This window comes from Prionailurus bengalensis, chromosome C2 (genome assembly GCF_016509475.1).
Source record: "Prionailurus bengalensis isolate Pbe53 chromosome C2, Fcat_Pben_1.1_paternal_pri, whole genome shotgun sequence".
Classification (NCBI taxonomy): Eukaryota; Metazoa; Chordata; class Mammalia; order Carnivora; family Felidae; genus Prionailurus; species Prionailurus bengalensis.
The window spans coordinates 59,942,331-59,968,268 of record NC_057350.1 but is presented as its reverse complement, the minus strand read 5'-3'; the positions used below and the strand labels follow the sequence as shown (position 1 = coordinate 59,968,268).

Here is a 25,938-nt window from a genome sequence, read left to right as displayed (position 1 = left end):
GACCTGCAGAGTCTATCTCCCTAGCTCTCTGGTGCAGAGACCCAGAGCTCACTGACTATCCCCCCATCGCCATGCCCTCTGTTTCCTTTCTGGGGTTTTCTGTCCAGAATGTGCCCTCACCAGCAACACATCCCCAACTTCTCTGGCTGGCTTTTCTCTGACTGCAGAACTAACCAAGTGCAGATGCCTCAAGGTCCAGGAAAAAAAAGACCATCAAGAAAACTGGCTTGAACTTCTGAATCTATCACTTTTCTCTGGGCCTCCATTTCTTTCTCTACTATAAAATTCCCAAGCATATCATAATTGACAAACTCTTCTAAATAGCCAAATGCTCTAAGAATATTGGCTCTTGGGTAAGAATTCCAAATTGGCCATTTATCTCAAGCCAAAGTAATAACGATGATGATGATAATGGGGAGGAGGAGGAGGAGAGGGAGGGGAGGGGAGGGAAGAGGAGGAAGAGGAGGAGGGGAGGAGGAGGAGGGGGGAGGAGGGGGAGGAGGAGGAGAATGAGGAGCATCCAGCATGTACTCAGACCAAGCACTTTTCTAATGAGAGAATGAAGATAATGCAATTCAATGTGAAATGACCTCTTGTCTGGATTTCAGAGATATTCATAATCTAGGTTAGAAGTGTCTTGTGGGCAGCAGGCTCAGTGCTCAATAATCTGTTGACTGATCAACTGAAACTTAGGCCACTATTTCATGGTTTTGAACGTGTCTTGGGCCTACCTGGAAAGTGCCTGAAGAAGCATAAATAAGACTGCTCTCAAGCAAGGCTTACTGCTGGCTGTATGAAAGGAAACCTTAAGCAACTGAAGAGAAGCAGTCTGTGGGCATCATGAGGTCCAAAGGATGGCATGCTTCACACTAGGGAGACAGCTCAGACCCTCCATCCTGGGGCAGCGAAACATACCCCGTCTTGTCTGAGATGCAAAGAAACAAGGTCTCACTGCCTTTCCCCCATGCAGACCAAGGATGTTAGCACTGGAATTTTTGTTCATTTCCCATGCGGGGAAAATTAGTTCTGCCTACTTAGGATTCCAGCTCAATTTGGCATGCTATTCCTCTATACTTTCTGACTCTGAAAGCACAGTTAATAAGGAGCCTCCCTGTTCCACTACTATTCAGGCTGGCTTTTTCTAAAGAGGGGAGGAGAGTGGCAGTGGGTAAAATTGGGTTTCTGCATATTGCTCTGGAAAGTACTAGAGAAGACCCAGACTGCACCAGAGACTTTCTTCCATGAACACTTGCTGAAGCTCCCCAAATTGAGCAAAGCCCATGCCGTGCCTCCTTGAGCATCCCGTACTAACAGGCAATCACATCTTGGGATGTCCTGGCATGATCCCCACTGTATAGAATGCCATTCCTTATCCTAAAGGTAATTTAAAAAAAATTTTTTTTTTATCAATGTTTTCATTTATTTTTGAAGGAGAGAGAGAGAGACAGAGCGTGAGTGGGGGAGGAGCAGAGAGAGAGGGAGACATAGAATTTGAAGCAGTCTCCAGGCTCTAAGCTGCCAGCACAGAGCCCGATGCGGGGCTCGAACTCACGAACTGTGAGATCATGACCTGAGCCAAAGTCGACACTTACCCAACTGAGCCACCCAGGCGCCGCAAGGTGATTTTTTTTTTAAATGCATCATAGGGGTGCCTGGGTGGCTCAGTCGGTTAAGGGTTCGACTCTTGATTTCAGCTCAGGTCATGAGCTCATGGTCTGTGAGATCAAGCCCCACATTGGGCTCTGCACTGACAGCATGGAGCCTGCTTGGGATTCTCTCTCTCTCCCTTTCTCTCTGCCCCTCCCCTGCTCTCACTCTCTAAATAAATAAATAAATAAATAAACAAATAAATAAATAAATAAATAAATAAATTTTAAGTGCATTGCATTTATAAATTTGTATTTTAGTAAATATAAAGGCTATAAAATCAACCTTCCCGAGATTTCCTCCACCCACAAATCCGTAGGAAAAAACCCCAAAACCCAAATGCTTTAGCAGATCAGATATTTATCTCTTGGTTCAGGAAAAGTGCCCCAGCTACTAGACACACTCTACTTAGCATGTACCTACAGAAGCTGCTCTGGGATTCTTTTTCTCAGGACTCTCACCGTACCTCCTGTGGGGACAGAATGTTAGGAGGGAAGCAGGGGTGAAGGCTGGGTTTGGTAAGGAATATGGGGCCCACACTAACATGATTCAGCAGCCCTCTGTCGTCTGCCTCTTTGGGGAAACTGAGGCAAGGGCCAAGGGTCCCCTTGTGTTGATGGTCAGTAATCACTGTCCCAGCCTCCTAGGCTCTGGAACGAGACCCAGGAAGACAAAAGGCCAGGACGCTCTACCCTGAATCCATAGTTAACAACAAAGTCAAGGGCAGTTTGCCTGTAGAGAGTATCCTACACTCCATTGCAATTGTGCTCACAATCTTAGTGGCAAACGTGGGACCGGCACTATTAGTCTCGACTTGCACCGGGACAACTCGGCAGAGCCAATGTATGGCAACCTGGGGCTCTTTAGTGAGTCACTGATCAGGATACAGAATGGAAGGTGGCGGACTGGGTGAAAAAGGAAAAACCGGAGGAGGACGGGCTATGGGCATGGACCATCAGCATGGAATTTCCATAGTCCAAAAGCTGACCTTCCAGGGGAGCCAGAGTCTTCTTGTTCCTTCACTGTGAACTCTGACACACCTGGCTGGAGTCCTTCAGCACGAGAGAGTTCTAGCTGACCTCAGCTCGGTGTTTATTCCAGACAGGAAGCAACGAAACCTGGGGTCTAAATTTCACTTCCTGTTCCCCAGGGTTGTAACTCTCTGTACCTAGTAACCGCCTTTCCTCAGTCCCTGAAACTTCTCAGCCAAGTTCAACCAGATAACCCACAGGACCCCATTCACATGTGCTTTCCTTCCCCTAGCCGGGGCCCTGGTTTGAGTGGGATTTAAGGGGCTCCCTCCTTCTGCTTCCATTACAATATCCATCATTACCACTTATTCCCCCAGAGCGCCTTCCTGTTTGGAGTGACTGGTGAGTGCACGGAATACTGAGGTTCCTGCCTCCAGCTCCCAAGGAATCCTGGCTTGCCAGGCTGACTCAGGAAGGAAACCTCTCTGGGCAGGGAAAATGTTCTCAGTCTCTCTGCTCCCTACCCATGTTCCTCCCAAACGACCACAAAACAGGCCCCAGTGCTTGCTCTCAGGGCTCAGCGCAGACACCGCTGGGACCTGCGCAGGGCTGACAGCAGCAGAGGCTGGGGGACGTGTGGCCGGCCAGCGGATGTGGGTGTGAAGGAGTGCTGCCTGACTGGGGGAAGCTCACTTCCCCACCCTCCTACCCGGCTCCAAAGCAAGTAAAACAAACTACCGAGGAGGAAGACAAACAGCCCCATGTGCTCCTCCTGCCTCTACTTAGGAATGGGACAGGAAGGTCTGCACAGCTGATACTTCCAGATGTGGAACCCAAACACAGGCAGCTCCTGACAGTTTACTAGCCTGGGCTAAACTCCGGTAGCACCAGGGCCAGGCATGCTCACTGGGAGATGACGAAGGGATAGGACCCCCCCGCTCTGGTCAGCTGGGTATCAGCACAAGGCTTTGGAACCCTCCCCTGCCAACCCCTCTTACTCCAGACGCATGGATGTACATGGGGGAGGGGGAGGGGACAGAAGGTCATGTTTAAAACTGGAAGGGTTTGCCAAGTAAAAGAAGCCGACCTGGAAACACTATACATTGTGCGATTCCAACTATATGACAATCTGGAAAAGACAATCAGTAAAAAGGAGCAATGGTCACCAGGGATTGGTGAATGGAAGGAGGGAGGGCCTCATGAGTGAAGCACAGGAGATTTTTAGGCAGTGAGACTTGTATTCCGTATGACACTGTAATGGTGAAGAGTTGGTCACTATGCATTTGCCAAAACCCATACAATGTATAATACAGTCGACATAAACCATGAGCTTTAGTTATTGATAGTGGATCTAGGTTGACTTATCAACTGTACAATTGTAACAAATGAATTGTACCAACATCTGATGTCAATAATATGGGCACTGTTCTGGGGGTGAGACGTATGTGGCAACTCTATATTTTTCACTTAATGTTTTCTGTAAACCTAAAATTGCCATTAATTTTTCAGAGTTAAGAAATTAAGGGGCACCTGGGTGGCTCAGTCAGTTAAGCGTCTGACTTTGGCTCAGGTCATGATCTCACACTCTGTGGGTTTGAGCCCCATGTCGGGTTCTGTGCTGACAGCTCAGAGCCTGGAGCCCACTCCAGATTCTGTGTCTCCCTCTCTCTGCCCCTCCCGGACTTGTTCTCTCGTTCTCTCTCTCTCTCAAAAATAAATCAACATTAAAAAATGTTAAAAAAAAAAAATTAAAAACTAGAGGAGGAAGCTCAAGCCTTCAGTAACCTGAGATGCTGCAGATGTTGGGTCTGGGGATCCTGATAGTGTAATTTCTCAGGCACATTTGTTGTCAGCACAAGACCTTCTGGGATCTTTATCCCTATTTTTATTCTTCCTCAAGCTTCTAAATCTAGAAGCAAGTCAGAAATGACTGAGATGCAATTTGAAGTCAGAACTATCTCCCTCTGGGCAGACACCCAAATCATGCTGTCCCTTGTACATGGTTGTCAGCTCTCCAGCAGCGGAGACCATCTCTGTGGCCTGAGTGCCTAGTGTGGGGCCCGACACCCACCAGGCCTCCTGCGTGTAGGGAACAGAACTATTCTCAAATTCATCACACGCTCCTCATGTCCCTGGCTTGTGGTTCCAAACCCTATTCAACAGAGCTCCAATTCAACTCTGGTCCCTGTGCTACCGGAAGGGAGCGGTAAAATGGATTGTCCAGGCACACTTAGGAAATCCCAGGTGAACAACTAGACTGTAGAGCTCTTGGTGGGATGAGGGAATGAGCTGGGCTTCTCCGCGTCTCCTAGCCAGGCTTAGCACAGTGCTAGGCATAAAGTACACACTCAACAAATTCTTGTGAAGTGAGTGATGAGGAAGGGCAGAGGAGACAGCCATTCTTATGCTCCCCTTACAGCTGGCACCTGTCACATCCATGGACCATACTGCAGTCCATCGCCTTGAGGAAGAAAGGAGAACTGGGCTACTTCTGCCGTGGCCTAGCACACAGCTCCCTGGTATTTCTGAAACAGACACTCAAACAGTATTAGAATTTTCTGCATCGCTCTCCCACACACTCCCCTATACATACACCCAGGACGTATTTTTCTTATATAAATCCATATGTAATTATTTACTTTTGTTTAAAACTCGTATTGCACTCCTTTCTAAAAAGCCCTGCAGGCTAGTGGTGGTGGTTGGAGGTGGGGAATTGGGGGGAGAACACCAATTACATACCCAGTTCCATTCCAGGCACTTGGAAGACAGTGGGGGAAAAAAGTCCCTGGCTTCATGGATCTTTCATTCTGGAGGGGAAGTAGGCAGTAAGCAAATGAACAAATGAACACCTGTCGGGGAAGTGGTAACTTCGAGGGAAAATAAATTAGGTTGCAGGGAGACAGAACCATGAGTTAATAAAGGGCAGCTAGGTTCAGGTTCATTGCAGAAGGCAAAGCAAGTTGCTCAGCGGGGTGGGGTGGGGGGCAGCAAGGAGGCCCGGGTGGGGGTGGGGTGGCCGCGGAGTGGGCTGGGGGAAGGTGAGGGCAGAGCTGCAGGGGGTGGGGCTGAGGGCACTGAGGCTTTAGTTTTTCTCTGAATTAAACAGGACTCCCTGGAGAGTTCTGAGCAGGGAAGTGACCTCCTCCGGTTGCTCTGGGCTGCTCTGCTCTGCGGGAAGTTGAGCTTGTAGACAGACTAAAGTGTATTGAGGTCGGGCATGGGAGTGGAAGCAGGGAAAACCCTGAGGAAGCTACTGTAACAGCCCAGGTAAGAAGTGATACAAGACCAGACCAGGGTGGTAAGAAGTTGCAAGATTCTGGATACATTTTCAAGGCAAAGCCAATATTATTTGCCAATTTAAAGTGCAGTGTGAGAGAAAGGCCGGAGTCAAAGAGGACTCCAAGGTTTTTGGCCTCACTGGTAGCATGGAAGGTGCTGAATTGGAGAGAAGCAGAGGAGGCAACTGGGTGAGGATTCCCTTCCTACTGACCAGGTCTGAGGACTGGTACCTAAGGGCCTTTCCCTATTGTGGGCTCCTCTGTCCCCATCTTCTCATTCCTGTATCTCTGCAGAGCCTTCAGCAGTGGGCCTTCCCTCAGTGCAGCCCTCTACCTACTCACCCTTCTAGCTGCCCGATTCCTCAATAACCCCCACTTCCACTGCTCCTCTCTCCTATTCTTTCCCTTCCTCCTAAGAGCCGCCTTCTACTGAATGCTCACAATGCAGTTAATATGCATTATATGCCATATCTTGCTTCCTTTCTACAACCTTAAGAGATTGGATTCTCAGGGTCTAGATAACTAGCCCAGGGTCATACACCTAGAGATTGGTGAGGCCAGGATTCAAACCCAGGCCCGGCTGGTTCCAAGGCCCACACTTAACCAGGATGCCACACATCTCCAACCTGGAAGTGGTCCTGAAATGCCGCTCCCTCCTGAACAACCTTGTAATAAGATTCTCCTCTGTCCTCTTAGAGGGGATGCCCCAGACACTCCCCAGACTCCTCCGTTGTTCCTCTCTCAGGAAGAATGGTAATCAGGATCCCCTGGCCATGAGATCTTTTCCTCTCCCAACTCCCGCCAGACCCTGAGACCCCCTCATTGCCTCTTGTTGCAAGAGGGGGAAAGACAGCTTGTCCGGAGATGGGGAAGGCTTTCTGGTAATAGGATGAATCACCTCTAGTCCAGGCTCCTGCCCTCAGAAAACAGAAACCCACCCAACCCCAGAAGCAGATGCAGCCCATAGGCCCACACTCTGACCTCTGGCCAGTTCCCAGCATGCCTTGTCTCCTAACTCATCTTGGGAGAGCACAGATGCCAGGGGACTTGGGATTTTCATGTGAGCAGAAACATTCTCAATCCCAAGCATTCTCTTGTGCTCTCTCTCTGCATCGCAATAGTGCTCTAAAAGGCAGCTCTGTGGGGACAGAGGAGTCAAGTTTCATTCAGTTTCTGGGACTCCTCTCAGTTACCCGACAAGTTGGTCACATAATTGTTTCTTTCTTTAAAAAAAAAAAAGTTTATTTATTTATTTTGAGAGAGTGAGCAGTGAGCAGGGGAGGGGCAGACTGAGAGGGAGAGAGAGAATCCCAAGCAGACTCTGTGCTCTCAGCACGGAGCCCAACGTGGTGCTCGATCTCAAGAACTGTGAGATCATGACCTGAGCAGATATCAGGGGTCAGATGATCAACTGACTGAGCCACCCTGGTATCTTGCATAATTGTTTCTTAAACCCAAGTGTCCTGTGTCGTTCCTCCTCCCCCCTCCCCTGCCCCACCTGGCTTCAGGCTATCCATATTTGTTAAAGAAAAACAAGCAACTAAGAGCAGCTATGAGTCCACAGCCAAATCTCCACCACTCCCCTCAGCCAGTAGGGAGAGGTCTGTTGTGCTCTCCTGCAGGTAACTGCCTGTAGAATTCTTTCCGCTGGCTGTCCTGGGAGTATTTGCCTGGAAGGTACCATCTCCTGTCAGTTACCTGTCTGTCAGAGCTGCTACCTCCTTCCCCAGGCTATTTTTCTGTACAAGCTGCCACTTCTCCTGACCAGTAAAAGTATCTGCTGGGCCAAGCACCTTCTCCCCCTCTCCCCACTGAGGGCACAGAGGACCTGCTTGATCAGACTTGCAGAAACCCAGGGAGCAAGTGGGTTCAGCCGGCATCTACAATGGACACGGAGGCTCAGACAGCCCGTTCAGATGATGTCCTGCGAGGGGGGTGGGGGGAGGGGATGCGGGAGAGGCAGGAAACATGTTCCGAGATGAGCCCCAAGTGCAGGCGGCTTTCAGAACTGTCTGCAAAGTCTGACGGGAGCTGCGTGACAAAGCGTGTCTTCCCCTGTGCTGCCGCCCCCCGTCAAAACGTTCCAGCTGTGGTCCCAGGTTTCGGTTCGTGTCTCTTAAGGCAAGTCTCATAAAGGCCCCCACCTGCCCCTTCCACTTTGTTAGTTGAAAAGGAAACAGCCCCAAGCTAAGGGGGCTCTGCTTAGGGGGAGAGACTGGGCATTTTCTTTTCCTGCAGAGCCTGAGTTTTAGAGTCAGCAGTCTTGCAACGAAACCTTGGCTCTGCCACTTAATGGCTGTGAGGGCAGAACAAGTCACTCCAGTGCTTCAAGCTTTGGCCCCTTGTCTGCAGAACAAGATCACACTGCCTGTCTCCACAGGACAGTGGGGGGGGGGGGGGTGTGTGCAGGGAGAATGCCTGTGGACTTAGCACAGGGCCTGGTACACAGGGCCCACTAAAGGCAGCTATCATTCTCCACGTCTCCGGAAGGACGGGAGAGGCAGGTAGGGCTGCCTCCTTGGCACTGGCCTTCAAGGATCTCAGCCTGCCCTCTAGGTCCACAGCTGATTCCCTGAGTGACGAGGTGAGAATAGTAATTCCCCCCTCCTGTGATAAAGGGTACCTGCCACTGTGTGTGCTCACCCTCTTGAGGGGGTCTCACAGCATAAACGCAAGGCTCCGTCTATAAAATCGGGGAGGGGGGGACAAAAATGAACTCCTTCACAACACCGCCCTCAGCAACCTGTTCCATTTTATTCACCACTGCTCAAGACTTTGGTGGTGTTTCGGTGACGGGGCATTGGTTGCCAACCTTCTCGTTCCCCTTTGGGCAGGAGAGCTGAGCTCCCCCACTCCTCCCCTCTCCCATTGTCAAAGACCACCCAGTGAAACTTGCTGGCAAACTGCCACAGTCCAGACAGGCGAAAGCTGGGCCCAACCACCCAAGCTCCATCTCTGTAACACAAGGCTACAGAATGCAAAGCACCTGATCGTGAGGCTTTCGCCTGAAGCTAACGCAGCCTTCATGATGGCAGACCGCCAGTGGTCTCAAGGAAGGTTGCAGGTGATTGCTTGGAGGGCCTGCACACTGGAAGGGTCATTAGAATCTAACTCTTGGCTATATGACACAGTGGATTTTTATGTAACTTGTTCACTACAAGACATCCACTCACAATGACAGAGGTAAACAACCGTGAATTTCCATTGCTTTATGTGGTCTCACTGTGCTGACTGACTGCATTATGAAATCGCCCTCACGTGGACACAGGTACATAAAAAAGGCAGAGCTACCATAGCACTGCTGTGGGCTGACAGGCATTAGCGAGCAGAGAGAGTCAAGTAGCAGGGATGATCTGGGAAATAATTAAGAGCAGCCTCTACTTTCATAGAAAAGTAATAAACCCAGAACCCCCCAATTTTCCTCTCCAATTAACTGTGACCCATACCTAATAAACCTGCCGTGATTGTAATGTTAGGTAAACTCAGACTAGTAAAGGCACTTGGCTGGGACTACTCTGGAAAAATCCTGGCAGGACCAGGGAAGGTGGGGAAAGGTTCTGTTCAAGAGTCCAGTCCAGCCCTGCCTGGGGGGGACCTCCAAGGTCAGCCACCTCGACAGGCCCTCTTCTTCTTACCTGTAGCTCCCATGCTTATGATTGTTACCTCTCGGCAACCAAGGAGGTTTTTATTTGTCCCTAAAACAAACACTTCCTCACTGGCTACTCTGGGAGTGATTTCAGAGTTAGCAAACCTAGTGCAGACAGTAGAATAAAGGGCAAATGAAATTCAAAGGTAAAAAGCTGAGTTCAGGCATGTGTTTCTAAAATTCTCAGCGGAAATCTGACATAGATGAGAAAGAAAAAAACAAATCACACGTTTCTCCTTTTCCCCCCGAAAGCTATTCCGTAACTGGTTTTACAAACTTGTCTAAGGCTCGAATTTCTGAGATTTGTATTCAATGAAGAGCTGCCTGTTTTTAACTTTCCTGAAACTAACAAAACTACCCTGAACTTGCCATCGCCTGTCTCAAGACTACTTCGGCCTATCATCTGCTGAGGAAAAGTGAGTCTTCAGGGAGAAAATAATGAACAGCACCTACAAGCAGAGGTCACAGATGGCAGACCAGTCCCATCTCCGCCTTTAAGACATCATCTGAGACGCTGACTTTCCTCCCTCAAGAAGCCTTTCTTAACTGGCCCTGTCCAAGTACTGTAACACTACAGGTTGCACTGCAGCGTTGCTTTCCCTTCAGTGATGGAATTCTGGACAGCGTGGGCTCCAGTATGGATCCCAGGTACACAGCAAGTGCCCAATAAAAGCTTGCTGAGAGGATGAAGGCTCCAGCCTACATACACATCATCACCCTCATCTTGTCCAATGCCATCCAAACTCCTTTTAGAGAAGAACAAACATTCCTCTGCCATACTTTCTGCTGTTCAGCTCCTTTTGAGTTATTTTTTTTATTCAGCCCCACTTACCCTGGCCATATTATGTGCTTTCCTGTTACTTACCAGGAGGACTAGTTGAGACTTTCCTCAACATTTTCTCTGGCAACCAAATGAGGTTGACTGTGTATTATTGGCTCTGATCTTTCTCTTATGATTTCCTCTGCTGCCCAATAATCCTATCCCAAACATCAAAGAGCTTCTTTGAAGATAAGGCCAAATTCACCATTAGGAAAGGAGAATTATTATTTCCTAACCTTATTTCAAAAGTCGGGATGACACAGAATCCCTCTGGGTTTTGTGAGATAAACACTGCCCAGTACAGCAGATCACAAGGCATTCGCTGTAATACCACTGACAGAGACATAAACACAGGGCTCTCCTCACCCAGACCTAAGCAGGACTTTTCCACAGGAGCCTCAGACTCCAAATTCCATAGTAAATGGTTTGTGGCCAACATGTCAAACAGAGTTGCCTCAAGGAAAGGGAGATTCACACAGCCACTCCAGGGGAAAGAGGTCCCCATAGGCTCTGACTGAAAAAGCATCTGAAATGAACTAGCACTGATCTGTTTGGTCCAGATTCCACTCAGAGCCAGACCCTTCCTAATACTAAAGGATGGAGAAGTACTCTATCCTCAAGTGGCAACACGAAACATGAAAAAGTATGACTGACCCGATAGGCCAGAGGTATTAGACTGTGGGCAGAAAACCTCACCTGCTTCTTCTACTTCATGGCTGCTACCCTCAGATGGTGTGAGTGTTGACAAGACTTCATGGGTCATGGGTTCCAGGAAGTTCGTGCTGGGACTGGGGAAAAAGAGAAGTGTCTTATCTTTTGAACAACAAAATAAACAGCTCTGGAGTACTGGCTTTTCATAAGGGGCGGTGCTATAAAGCATAGTGTTTCCTTATTAATCCCTTTTATAAATAAGAAAACAGAAAAAAACAGTTTTTCTAAGACCCTAGTCTTCCTTAAGTCTCCAGTTACCTGGCCCCTTGTAGAAACGAAATGAACAATGGATTAAAGGATAATGATCACATTGAAAAAAGTCTGATCTTATAAAACCATTACCTTTGCATCCGGCAATCCATTGTTATCAATACTCATAAACACCTCTCAAGAATACATTATTAGGAGGTCTCATACAAAGTAAGGTGGGCTTATAGGAAAGGGGTTTGGGGTGTTAAGGCAGCAAGCAAGGAATGAGTCCAGCAAAAATCAAGGGTCAGCTACCAGATAGGTTTGGGCTGGAGCAGAACGTTCCTAGTAAGGTATTAGTATCATGAGGTGGGACAGTGCCACGTGTGAGAGGGCTAAGAAATCTGGATTGTAGACTTAGGCTGTTTTTAAGCTGGGTGGTGACTTGTTTATGGGACTGATGGAGGACGGATGGTGTGATAGGTAGCCAGTGGGGAGTCTAGCACCAATTGTCAAGGGCAGGAAGAAGGATGGTGGTAGCAGGCATGGAAAAGAGGCGATAGATGGGCAAGCTTGGAGAGGGAGGCTAACACAGTGGCAGTGGGGATGCAGGGATCGATTAGTTGGTTCAGTGGTTTGAGTCAGTGTGAACGGAGTCCACAGGAAGAGCCAGGGCTCCCACCCAAGTTTCCTAATCCCCAGGGCAGTGCCACTTGAGATGGATCCTCTAACCCCTACTTCCTGCCCTCCTCCTCCCCTTCTCTACCCATTACCAACCCTGAGGGCTCCAAGGAGGCAAAAGCCCTATTTAGAGAGGCTTTCTGTAAACACCGATTTGTAGATTAAAAACACCCTCTTCCATTCCACCTCCCTCAGTCCCAGATATTTGATTCAGCCTCATAAATGATGAAAATACTACACGTAAAGACTCCATGTGGGAGCACTCTTAGGATTTAGGTTGTTCCCACCAATGGAGAAGTGGGCTGGACATATCTGTTCTCTGTGAGTCTTTGGACAAAAATCTCTAGATGCTTCACCGTTGACTACAAAAAGGTCTATACTTTTATCACAACTGTGTGAAAAGTACATATGCACATGGATGAAAATTGAGTTGTGCTATTGTATAGGAATGCGGGTCACTCAAAAAAAACATTTTTTAATTATTAGTAGATGCTGTGCAATAAATAAAAATTGGGGGCAGGGGGAGGATTTAGTTTGGAGAAATACCCTTTGACTAAGAAAGTTTATTCTCCTGGGACAAGACAGCTCCCAGCCCAGGGTCTGGTATATTAGAAATGTTTGCTGAATTGAAGTATGGAGATGACAAGAAGTTCTAAATGATAAAGTTATTAGATTTTTTAAATGTAACAAATCACTTTCCTTCCTCTGCCTTCCCAATTTCCATTCCCTTCCCCTTTCTCTGATTTCCCCAGAAAGCAGACTTCAAATGTATAATATCCTTGATGCCAAGTTAATACTTCCTTACTCAGAGGCCAGAAAGTACTGGACATCAATTAACTGGTGCATTTGGCTCTTCTTCAGCTTCTTCCTACTTGTTTGAAAGACAGACAGAAAACCCCTTATTCATTAACCCTATCAGGGACTTTGCTGAAATCTGAACCCAGACCCCATAGGGTCTCGTGGAATACTGTGACCACCAGGCTCGCTTCTTGTCTTCTTGTTTAAACCCTGGGGGTCCCTGAGGAAGCCCACTGAATTATTTAATGAGTAAAGTCCCCTACTCCTTCTTAGGGAATGGAAACCACAGATAAGTTGCCGAAGAGAGGTAGGAGCCCAAACACTTGAAAGAGCACTTCAAAGAAAGGAAAATCTCCAAGTCCATTTGGAGGATGGAAAGGAACATAAATCACCATCTTATCACAAGCTGGCAAACCGATCAACAGCTAAGCAGGGTCCTCTGTCTCCCACCCACTCCTATGGCCAAGGAGCAATCACCACCGCCTCTAGCAACCTCTCCAGAGTAAAGCCAATGCCTGTGTCTTGGGCAATTTCTCCTGAGGAAATGTCTCTTGCATTCTCAGATCTCTTGAAAGAGGATGAAAGGGACACTGTCTGAGTTCTCAACCCTCAGATTTCATAGGAATAGACAGCCTCCAGTCTCCTGAAAGGGCCAAACTGAGTAATAAAGGGGGGGAGGGGTGGGCAGTGTCAGCAAAGTGGCACAGTGAGGCAACTCTCTTTCATTTCTACCTCTTGCATAAACTCACTGTAAAACTCATCTGGCAGGAAAATCATAACTCCACTGCTGTTTCCATCCTGCTTCTGTCCCACTGACCCCAAGGTGCTTCAAGATTACCACGGGAACCTCCTGGGTTTCAATTATGAGACCATTAAAAAGTGCCAATTATAAGACCTCAGAAACGTTCTTGGGAAACCTGGTACACACCTCAAAACAGCGAAGCTCTTGCCTCAGATTCACTTTAAGTAAAGTTCAGAAAACAGGGCGCCCAGATGTATAGGTGCCCCAGCCCCCACCTCAGTCCAACAAGACTGTGTTATAATATCGTCCACGGTGACCTTGAGGAAATGGAGATTGATTTATTGGCTGTAACCAGAGGGACGAAAAAAACCATCACAGAGCTGAGCGGTTTAGGGCCCAGTTATGGAATCAATCAAAAACATTTGCGTAGTCAAGAATTTTGAGAATCCCATTTATTCGATGTCCAGCGTCTACAAAGTTCTGGACAACAAAGAACTAGGTGACAAATGTGAGCTGGGCACAGGGTAAGGGGGGTGGCCCAAGGACCTGGAAGTCACTCAGTCCAGTCAAAGAGGTAACTGAGTCAAAAAGTTCTTGGAACCCATTTGAACTTGCTCAGAGGGGGTGGGGGAGCGACAGAATACCCCACCACGCCCATGAAGTGCCTGCTTAGGATTACTGGTGTGTGGTTTGGGTATTCTTAGCTCCACTGCCACATCTCTGGAAGGACTCAACAACCTTCCCAGTAACCCTGCCACTGCCACCCCCATCCCCCAAACAAAACCAAACAAATCCCCCAAGTCTGTCTGCCCCCTGCCCCTCCAAACTGGCCCATCCCCTGGAAGAGCTAACTAACACTTGGCCCCCTGAAGCTAAGCCAGGCCTTCAAAACCCCTGAAGAAACTCGTGCCTGGGTCGCTCGGCCCTCCCTACGGCCCCTTCCCACCTGTTCCAGAGGTTCATTTCCCCACCTCTCACAGTTAACACCGGCAAAACCTAGGAGCACGACCCCAGGCGGACGCCGCGCGCGAGAAGGAATGCTCACGCTCCCCACGCCCAGTCCGGGACACCCCACCGCAGCCTCGCCCCTCGCGCCCCTCCGCCGGCGATGCTCTCCTGGGGCTGTTTCGCTCGGGTCCGTTCGGCGCCTCGTTTCGGTGTTCCTGGCCAACGCCCAGAGGATGACCCGCTCTGCCGGACAGGCCACCGGCTTCTGCCGCGGGTTCTGCTTCTCGCCGTGGCCGCCAGGCTCCCGGAGCAGGAGGCCGGGTGTCAAGCCTCCTCGGGGCAAGTTTCGGAGGCGGTCCGGGCCCCGCTTCCACCCGACAGGCTTCCGGGAACGACGGCCACACCGCCCCGCAGGGAGCCAGATGCGGCTGCCCGGGCCGGGTTGCGGCAGTCCCGCGGCTCCGTCTCGCCCCAACTCCTGCGTCCCTGCGCCCCGCGCGCCCGCCTCGGCCGCAGCCCCCGCGGGGGACCCGCTCCCGCCGACGGCGCTCCCTGGGGTTCGCCGGGCCTGCGGCCGCCTCCCGCACCCCCGCCCCCACCAACCCAGGAACACAACTTTTTGCGAAAAGAAAACAAACTTCCGCGACGTGACTCACCTCTGGTGCGGCAGCTTCTGGGGAGGGCGAGCGGCGTCTGGGGCCGGCGTGGCGGGCGCGGAGGGAGCCGCACAGCACCGCGCCGAAAGGACACACAACCCGCACGGTGACACCAGAGGACTCGCAAAACCGGAGAGCGGCCGCCGCGGGAGCAACAAAGGAGCCCCGGCCCGAGAAGTTGCCGGCCGGGGAGGGAGGGCGCGTGCGGGCGCGTGTGGCTGTGGCGGGCGTGAGTGAGTGAGTGAGTGTGTGTGTGTGTGTGTGTGTGTGCAAGGGTGAGTGTGCGTGCGCGCGCCCGGAGGCTGACACCGGCGAGCCGGGGCTCAGGGTCCCTGCGGCAGGAAGCGGGGGTCGCGGCGGCGGCGGCGGCAGCAGCAGGAGGACAAGGCAGGGGACGCCGCGCCCGGCGCACCCGGTCCCTCCATATGGAAGAAGCTTTTTTGGATGACTGAACTCGCAAACAATTCCTTCTTTTGCTTCTCCTGCCTAGGAGCCTCCCGTTGCCGCGCGAGGCGGGGAAGGAGGGGGAGCAGAGGAGGCGGGGAGGAGGGGGAGGAGCAAAATGGAGCAGAGAAAAACTCTTGGAAAGGAAAGGAAGCTGGAAAAAAAAAAGTCCCCCAAACTCAGTTTTTCTCCTAACGCCCATTTTCTTTCTGTTGAGCTCCAGCCCGGAGCTCTTCCCCAACGTCTCTCTTTCCCATTCCAAGAGCAATGTCCTGTGCCTGCCTTCCACCCCCCACCCCCGAACCCTCATTTTCTCTTTAGCTTCACCTCAGACCCTTGCTCTCGTATGCTATCTTTCTCTTCTCTCCCCCAGGCATTTCTCTCCAAGACTTTTTCTGACACCCCTCTCTCAACAGTCTTCATTCTGCAAACTATTGGATAAGTCAGTAAAAGCAAGCATTCTGCAAACTATTGGATAAATCATTAAAAGCAAACTTTGTTATTAAACGCCCCGCCCCCACCCCCCAAGTGGGGCAGTGGTTGTCAAGAAATGATAAAGAAACCAGTTTTGGGGGAAGCCCCAACGCCACATACGCCGACCCACGACCCACCGGGTGGGGTTGGTAGGGAGGGATTGCAGCGTCCTGCGTTGACAGCGCCCTGCCCTGACCTCCATTCATCATCCCAGGATGATGAAGCAGGAAAAGGATTCCGGGGAGGCGGGGGGGGGGTGGGGGGGTGGGGGGGTGGGGGGGGTGGGGGGAAGGGAGGCATAGTGGCGGTAGAGAAAAGTTGGTCACCTCTGTGTGTGTGTGCAGGAGTGTGTTAAACCCTCGGTTTAGTGCTGGGCAGAAAACAATTCAGAGTAGCGGTTCTCAAACTTGAGCTGCATCAGAGCCTCCTGGAGGCTTCTTAAAACAGACTGCTAGGCCCCGCCCCCAGGTTTCTGATTCCGTAGGGTCTGGGGTGGGCCTGAGAACTGGCATTTCTAGTAAGTTCCCAGGTGATACTACTGCTGCTGCTGCTCTGGGGCCACATTTTAAAGACACCGTTCTAGGGAATGGGCAGGTCAAACGTAGGCTGACTTGCTGGCAAGCAGCTGAGGGATGCAAACCGAGATGGTGTAGGGCCATTCGCGGCCATACGTTATGCTGCAGCTGAAGAAACCAAGATCCAGAAAGGCTGAGGCATTTATTCAAAGTGAACCTCAGGTCTGTGCCAACGTGGGAAGGGAGCTGCCTCGCAGGTGGTCGCGCAGGCCAGCAGTGGGAGTTTGAGGGTGCTGCTGCCCCTCTGGCAGGAGAGCTGCCCTGGGAGTCAGGAAGTCACGTGTGACTTTGATAAAGTCCCATATCCTTAAACCTCTCTGGGCCTCAGTAAAAATACATACTTTACACTGAGTTTATGACTTTAATAGAATTGAATCAAAAGGTGTTTAAAAGGGCAACATAAACATTTTATTCACTATGCTGTACTGCTTCCCCCCCCTCCCCCCATGTATTTGGTAATTCGGGCAGCCAGGCTTTTGTTGACTTATCTGGTACTTTCAACAATGTGTGCCTGGATTCTTGGGCCTGTCCTGGTGGCAAAATGAAAAACAGGATGATCCACCTTCAAACAAGAAGGTGAAAAATACAATGAGCTCCCTCTTTGAAGGGGGCACCTGTATTCTTTCCTCTTCTTTCTTCTCCAATTCCCTCCCTCATTTTTCTTCTCCTGTGATCTCCAGCATTCTCCCCCAAGCTTTCTCCAAGACCTGTTTTTCTCCCCACTCAATGACCTTGTTAGCTTCCACTCTTATTGTCCTCCTCCCGTAGCACAATTCAGGACTACAAGGCCTGGAGTCCGCCCTGGATACACAACTCTTAATTCCCCAAGGGGAATAGGTCAGCAGCCTCCACTGCACTGGAATGCTCCCTCTCTCCTAGTCCCAGGCAGGGTATCCAGCTATCTGTTTTTCAAAGATGACTCCAAGTAGTACCATTTCCACTGGCATTGTGGGATTCCAATGCAAACACCATGCATGAAGTTCTCAGATCGATTCTTCTATATTTCTATACATACTCTTCATTGCTCAACATCTCAAAGATGTCCCTTATCCCTTTACATTGTCTTCTTCCTCAGACTTTCTCCTAGCATTCTCCATTCTCCTCTCTGGGTCTCGCACTGAGCTCTGAGTCAACAAGTCAGAGCACAGCAGAAAACAGAGAAGATCACAGTCCCTACCAACAGTATTGAACCAGGATAAAGACCCTTGTACTTCCTTCCATCCCAGGCTGTTCACATGGCTGCTTGTCTTTCCCAGAGTTTAGACAGAATGTAGATCACAGTTTAACTGAGAGGGTTTAATTCTGTAGTGGCACCACGCACATTGTTGGCACCTAAGAAGTGTTCATTGTTTTCATGGTTCTTTGTATTAACATAATTATGTTTATTATTATTATTCCTATAAGAACATTGAATCTCTGACCTCTCCCCCTTTGCCTGGAGCAAGTTCCTTGTCTAATTCTCTCCTCCCCTCTCTGTTAGTTTCCCTATGCTAACCCTCCCCACCAACACTAGCTCCCAGCCATCTCAAAACAGAGTCTGGGCCGCGTAAGGTGCTTTCTGCTACTCTCCAGTCCGTTCATGGTGATTTCCCTTTGGCATCTTGCTTTCTTGCGGGCTTTCTGGCCTCCATCACTTTCATTTAGCATGAAAGTGATCATCACATTTATTATGTTGGGGAGAAGCAGGCAGGGACTATATCTATATACAGTATCTGTATCTGTATAGTACTGTCTCTATATAAGTCACTATATGGCTAAGACTGTTCAGAGTGAACTAGAAGGAATCCCATTGAGCGACATCAAGAGAGGGGTGTTCCTCTGCAGTGTGCTACAGACTCTCTACCCGTTAATGTACAAACAGAGAACTCCTAGGTTGTGAAGCATATCTGGAGAGGATTGTACTGAAAAAATTACTAACATGTAGACAAATAGGGACCAATTTGTAGACAAATGTGATAATTTCCCCTCTTTTAATATAAATCTGTCTTCCTGAGTATAAACCTATGTTCATTGAAGAAAATTTGGAAAATACAGAAAAGCACAAAGAAGGGGGAAAATCATCTTAAACCCACTACCTAGGAATAACCCCGTTAACAGAGTGAGGTATTTTTTCTGGTCATTTTTCTCTCTTGTTTTTCTTTTTTTTCCCTCATCAATACAAATACATACTTTTCTATACTGAGTATATGATTCTAATTGATCAGAATTGGAAGATATTTAAAAGGCAACATAAAAGATACCTGTATTCAACATTTTATACTTTTTTTAAATGCATTTGGTAATTTAAGCAGGAGCCAGTTTTGCTGTTGATTTATCTGGTCCTTTCGTATTTTACAAAATTGTGTTTATTGTATATAAAAGTTGTTATCCTACTTTTTAAATTTAAATTCTAGGGGTTCCAGGATGGCTCAGTCAGGTAAGCATCTGACTCTTGACTTTGGTTGAGGTCATGATCTCTGGTTCATGAGTTTGAGCCCCGCATCAGACTCTGTCTGCACTGACAGTGCAGAGCCTGCTTGTGATTCTCTCTCCCTCCCTCTCTCTCTCTCTCTCTCCCTCTCTGCCCTTCCCTTGCTTGTACTTATGTTCTCTCTCTCTCTCAATATAAATAAAAAATAAACTTTAAAATAAATTAAATACATAGATAAATAAATAAACTTTAATGGCCTATATGATTAAATCTTCTCCAAAGTTCAGCTTTAACAGCTGTGTACTATCCCACCAAAGAGAGACATTGTTATTTATTCAACCACTATCCTATTGTCATATATTTAGATTGTTTCCATTTTTATTATAATACATCACAGTTAACTAAACATCTTGTCATAAATCTTTATTTATAATTCTGATTATTTCCTAAGGGTGAATTCCTATGAGGAGGCACTTTGGATCAACAGAAATAACATTTTAAACACTTTTGGTTGGTATTGCAAAATTGTCCTCTAGTGGCTCCAATGTACATTTTCATCTCTCAGATCTCAACAACAATGAGATCATCAGACACAAGGCCCCAAGTGGAGACCTGATTGAATTATCCAGTTTGGGTGACTGCACTAACCAGATAAAGAAAACAGCTGCCATATATTCACTACACTGGAGACAGCACTCAAGTGGGAAAAGTTGAACAATAATTGCTTACTGTGTGAGCTCAGTTATATTTATGATCTTATTTAATCTTTCCAACAACCCCTTGAGAAATAAGGTAACATTTACTACCTCTCACAGCCTCTGTGCTTGATTCTGTGTGTACATATGACCTTGAATCTCCACAACAGCCCATTTTACAGATATGAACAATTAAGTAACTTGCCTGAGATCCCCAATAACTAATTGGTGGTACTAATTCCTAACCCTGAAGTTTTTCCAGTATGACATTTCCTATAACTGTTTCATGAGGTATAGGCTACTTAGTGGGGTAAGAAAAGCATATTTAGAAGATGCTTGAATTTTGTTAAGCTATTAAAGAATCTCTTCTGGGCTTCTGAATGACTGATTTTTTTAAGGGCATCCAAGTTCATTCAAAGAGCTAAGGTAATTCACAAACTGTAATTGATAGAAAAGTCCAAGGAGTGTATACCATAAGAGCATGCAGCTCTGAGGTAGGAGTTAAGATTAAAGGCTAGATACTAAAATTCATAGTATTAATAGTAATTCCTAAACTGGCTTTTGTATACATTCCTATTCTCAAAGCTAATGTTTGGATTAACACTTTTTATCTTGATCAGAGGTGTCAGAAATGAAATATTGGATCCAACTTCCTACTTTCAAATTCTAGCTGTTGAATGTATAAAGTCTTTATTTATTAAGGGAATGTCCCCAAACATTTTGAAAATAAATACAAAAACTCATTAGTTTATTACTAGGAAAATTAGCCCTCATTTGCTCGTTAGTGGGCCATTTACCTTCCTCTCCATGCTGAATATCACAAGGGCTGCCAAAGAAGAAGTGTGCACAGTTGCTCCAAAATATTTGATGACTGAATGATGAATGCAAGTATAAGATTGACCTCTGCAACAATTAGTAAGCAATGCAAGACAGCATGTAATTAAACTCTAAATTGCATGGTTCAGGCAGAATTACAGGTGAGCCTGGTACAGTGCCATCTACTCCCCATACAAGTTGAGCTGGCTGGGACTGACTTCTCTAGTCCAGTGCTGCCAAACTCAGGCATTCCTACTCACCAGTGTTCTCCTGACTTTAAGGAATCAGTCTTCAGATTCCCTTGAGGCTGCCTATGGATGAGGGTACCCTAGAGGGAGGATGACATTTAACAAACTGAAATTCTGCAATCAAGACAAATGTAGGTTTGGATCTGGTCTTTAAACAAGCTTGTGAGCTTAGACACTCTGAATCCCAGTTCTTTCATCTGTGAAGATTAGAAATACATATGAAGTATCTCTCCCGGTATATGATTGTTAGTGGGTTATCTGACACAACTATACTGGTTGCTTATGGCTAGCATTTGTTCTGATTGGTCATGCAATGTCCAATATTGCATATATATATATATATATATACACACACACACACACACACACATATATAACATATGTTGTATATATACATACGTAACCTTTAGTGGGCACTCCATAAACGGCAGTTATATTAGTAAAAGTTTGAGTCAGAGGTGAAACTAGGACAGAGAAATGGAAAACAGGATAATCCAAGGCCATTTTTGTGACCCGTGCTGCATGCTTGATTTTGCACACTCCTTAAGTCTCAGAAAAATAGAATCTGTTGACACTGAGCTCTAAGAGATTCCATTTTTCTAAGCTATCAGATTCTCTGAAGCAAGCACAGGACCCATTTAGTCCCACATGATACCTCTACCTTCTACAACTCTGTCTGTTCTCCTACCCTCCCCACCCTCCCCCCCACATAACGTGTTAGGCTGAGAAACTTGGATCCTGGAGCTACCCAGACTCCAGCTGTTTGATATTGTGCGGGCTGATGGCAGCCGAGGGCAGGGGGCTAGAGACTCCAGATGAAAGCAAAAACTCAAAGAGAACTGGACCTCAGAGCTTTGATACCAAACTCAGTGGGTAACAGCCTCCGTTAAATTTGTTCAGTCAGCCATTTAAGAGGGAAGGAGTTTCTCACACATCCTGTAAGGGTGTTTAGTGATGGGATGCTTCCACGGAGAGGAATCAATGTTCCGGGGACTGAGCAGGGCAGAATCAAATGTCAAAGCTGCTGTTGCAAGCTTAGAGATAGGTAGTGTTCTGCCTTGTTTTGCTCCCACTATATTTTCTTTCTCCTTCATGAGGTACCAGGGATTCACTAAGACTTTTGGCCATAGCAACAGAAAACCAGCTATGACCCAGCCTGCTTCACCCCATGCCACTTCTTTAGGTTTTGGGGAGCAGCCCTTACGGTGGAGGCCACAGTGTAGGAAGAGGAGTTAAAAGACAGAGATACTGAGGCTCCCTACTCCCTACTACCTGTTCCACTCAGACTCAGGAACCAATTTCATCATCGTTGCCTTCTGTTGGTTCATTGATGAGGAAATGGAATCATTTGAGGCTTGGTGGACCCAATTTGACAAGTACGTTACCTATGGACCTCGCCTAGGATAAGGAAGGACTAAAAAAATTTAATCACACAGTCCACTACACTAATTTCCTCATTCCTTTAAAAGAAAAAATAAGAACAAAACACCAAATCAAACAAAAAACCCATGAACCTTGTTTTTATTTATCCAGGACAGATGAAGATCAGATCACATCATATCACATCACATCACTCACTACCTTAAAGTTCTTTAGTGGCTCCCAGTTCCTTTAATATAAGGGACATGAGCTCCCTGCTCTGGTCTAGCCCACCTCTACAGCCTGGCCCCCCAATGGCCTACCTACCTGTGTCTTGTGTTCCAGCATCTCTTTTCTCTTCCTCAAAAGATCATACTTTCTCATGCTTCCCAACCTGCCCCATTTCTGTCCCTCTGACTCAAATGCTTCCTTTTGCAGTCATCTACTTCCTATTTACTCTTTAAGACTTCCTCCTAGCATCACCTCCTCTAGGAACACTTGCCTGAACCTTCCCTCCCCAACTCCAGTTGTCTGCCCATGGAACCCTCTTCTCTCCTTTATGACAGCATCCATCATGAACATTGTAGTTGGGACCGTGGGTCCATCTGACTTCCCTCAGCCAGAATATCTCCAAATGAAAAGGCAATTCCCGATTCATCTTTCCACCCCCAGTGCTTAGCATGATACCTAGCACATACTTGGTGACCAACATATAAAATATATCAAATGGATGAATGAAGAGTTAATGAAATCAAGTATCTGTCATAGTAGTTGGAGCTTAATTGGATCCATGTGGGCTGGAATGCTGAAAGGATACCATAACCAATACTGAACCTGGGGTAGAATCATAGTTTTAAAACCAAAACCAGATCTGTGCCTAAAGCAAGTGATGACTGATATGTCTTAGATACAAAGTTGGATGGCTATCATACAGTATTCTGCATGTAGATGCTAATGGTATATTTGAAATGACAGCACATGACTGACTTTCAGCTCTATTTCTTTTTTACTTTTTATTTTGAGATAATTATAGATTCACATGAGTTATAGGAAATACTACTGACAGTTCCCATATACCTAGTTTCTCCCTAAATACAACACAATACCTAGCCTAATTATAGCATAGTATCTTAATCAAAGATGTCTTAATATCTTAATCAAGTTTGATACAGTTATCAACCTTATTCAGATTTTGCCTGTTTTACTTGCACATTCATTTGTGTTCCATATGACATAGTTGTACGTTTTGGAAATGATTTGTAGGTTATTGTGTCTGTGCAGCCTAGCCCCTGAATGTCTGGCCACAATCAGTTAAGAGTCAGGATCATGCCCAGCTGGCCCCATAAAGAAAGGGCTTGAGTGTCTCCCAAAAAGCTTATAGTAACAGGATTCATCCCTGATCAAGTCTCTGCTTTGCACTCTCTGAAACCCCACTGTAGAATGTCTTATTCCTCCTCTGACAGGACAAGAAAGGAGCCAGTTTTCCTGGAGGATCCATTGAAGAGTTGGAACAATTCCATCCACCCTTCTCTGCCATCAGCCAACATACCCAGGGTAGGCTACATATTTTGCAGAGTCCAGTGCAAAATAAAAATGCAGAGTCCCAGTCAGGAGTGGGAAAGTCAATATCCCTTTTTTATACCCACAGCAGATGGCTAAACCCCAAGGGATTGTAATGTCCATACTAAGATACTCTAGGAGACGGGCTAGAGGCCCCTGCCCAGATGCCTACCAAAAGCACTGTGAAACTGCCAGCCATGGTGGGGGGAGAGCCACTGCCTCACCCTTCCCTGAGATGCAATGGGGTACATGCCCTAGTTCAACCCTCTCCACACTTATGCCCCCATCATCATGGGCAGAGGGTGACTGAAGCCAAGGAGCAAGCATATGGTGGGAAAGGCTGGGGAAGGTCAGGGTACCAGGGGTCAAGCGAGTGGATAGCTGAGCCCCTATCCCAAAGAGGCAGTGGGAGGCAGGACCACATGCAAGCTGAGACTCCAAAACTCCAGTGCATGCTCCACCATTCAGTTGAACTTCCCTTACAAAATACAAATTCAAAGAGAAAAATATCAAGATAGCAGCAGAGATTTAAAACCAAGTGTGAGACCTTTCTGAGTGCAAGGCTCTGTGCAGCTGCACTGGCCATACACCCATGAAGTTGCCTGAATACACCAAACCCAAACCTACCTGAAAGTGAAAACTTCTAGTCTCTCTGGGACTAGGTCCTCTCTTTTATTCTCCAGTAAAATCTAGCAATGATGTCTTGGAGCAGCGAGACTCTCTTATATCTGATCCCTCCTCAGTGAAAATGAGTAAATTAGCAAAGCCCCATTTATTTATCATAAAAACACAGTCTACTTACTTCTTTCTTTACATCTGATGTAAAATTTAAAAAGTCTTAAATCAAACTGCCTCAGTGAGTAACACCACGATCTACCTAGCTGTCTGAGAAAGAAACTTGGAAAACATCCTTGATGCCTTTTTTCTTCACTCTTTTTATTCAGTGGTCACTAACTCCTATAGTGTCATATCCAAAGTCTCTCCAAAATTCACTAATGCATTCATTACTCTGCAATTGCCCTAGTCTAGACCTTCATCATGTTTTTGTGTGTGGAATATTGCAAAACCCTCTTTATTAATCGCCCTACCTCCCATCTGGTCCATTTTCCACACTCCTGATGGAGACATCTTTAGAAATGTCAAGTTTGATGAGGTCATATCTCTCCCTCCACCTGAAATTGTTCAATGACCTCATCACTTTTGGATGAAATCAAACTCTTAAGCAAAGAACGTGAAACTTTTCACACCAGTCCCAAACAAGTATCTCCTGAATGTGGTCTCCCATCATTCCCCAACCCTGACCCTGTCCCCTCCATTACTTTACAGAACTTCTTCAGAAAGTCCCAGGATCATTCATGTCTCTGGACCTTTGTGTACATGGTAACCTTGCTGGAGCAAGGTTAACCTTGTTTAATCTTTACTGCCTGCCGCACCAAGCTCCTACTTGTCCTGCAAAAAATGAGCTCACTTGTTAGCTTCTCTGACCTTCCTTGCCCACCATACATTCCCAACATGATACGGGCTTATTATCCAAGGGCTCACATATCACGTGGTGTTTACCCTTATTATAGCACCTACTGCATTGTTTTGCAATAAAGTATTTTAAGTGGTCATGTTTCCGACCGCAGGGGATGCCATTCACACTGTAGTGTATTTTCAATTTTCCCCTACTGATGTGATCCCCTTGAAACCCCTGATCACCACTGTAGTCCTAATGCCTTGCACAACTTCTGGAATAAGGTAGGCAGCAGGCAGTTGTTTGCCAAAGAAAGGAAAGAAAGGAGAGAGAAAAAGAGGAAGAAACATAGCTGCCAAAGTATAGTATTTCTTTCTCTCCCAGCCCTGGTCCCACTTAGTCTCCCCCTCCCTCAGCTGTTTGATGTCTTAGGAGTTAATATAGATCGACAGCACAGCCAATCTGATTGTGCAGGCACAGGTGGCTCAGGTGATAGAAAATAATGATTTGACCAAATTTGAAGCAGTGGCTGTGTACAGGCAGTTAACTCGCCCCTCAATTTGGGGTCTTTTGATATCAAATATGGAGATACTGATACTTATCTTCCTCAAGAATGACTAATTCATAAAGTTGTCATGCAGCATTTTGAAAAATAGAAATTGTTGAAATATCCAAGGTGAGAAAGAAATGTTTTATGGACAAAGAAAAATAACTTAAAAATGCGTAACACGCAATTGTCAAAAGTTATAAAACTATGCTACTCCACAAAGAGAATGTTACTATATTCAATTTTTTTTTACAAATTAACCAGGAT

General features: G+C 47.0%; 1 protein-coding gene across 1 annotated transcript in view; it reads right to left on the bottom strand.

The window, feature by feature from the left end:
* Positions 1 to 22,492, bottom strand: part of LOC122490979 — a 44,191-nt gene extending 21,699 nt beyond the window's left edge. The window contains exons 1-5 of the mRNA XM_043593286.1: positions 22,436 to 22,492; positions 20,762 to 20,829; positions 15,088 to 15,535; positions 14,455 to 14,999; positions 11,059 to 11,150 (exon numbers count right to left, since the gene is read on the bottom strand). Of these exons, the coding sequence (XP_043449221.1) occupies positions 11,059 to 11,150; positions 14,455 to 14,999; positions 15,088 to 15,535; positions 20,762 to 20,829; positions 22,436 to 22,492 (1,210 nt within the window). The remainder of the gene's footprint in view (positions 1 to 11,058; positions 11,151 to 14,454; positions 15,000 to 15,087; positions 15,536 to 20,761; positions 20,830 to 22,435) is intronic.
* Between the last annotated feature and the right edge of the window lie 3,446 nt (positions 22,493 to 25,938).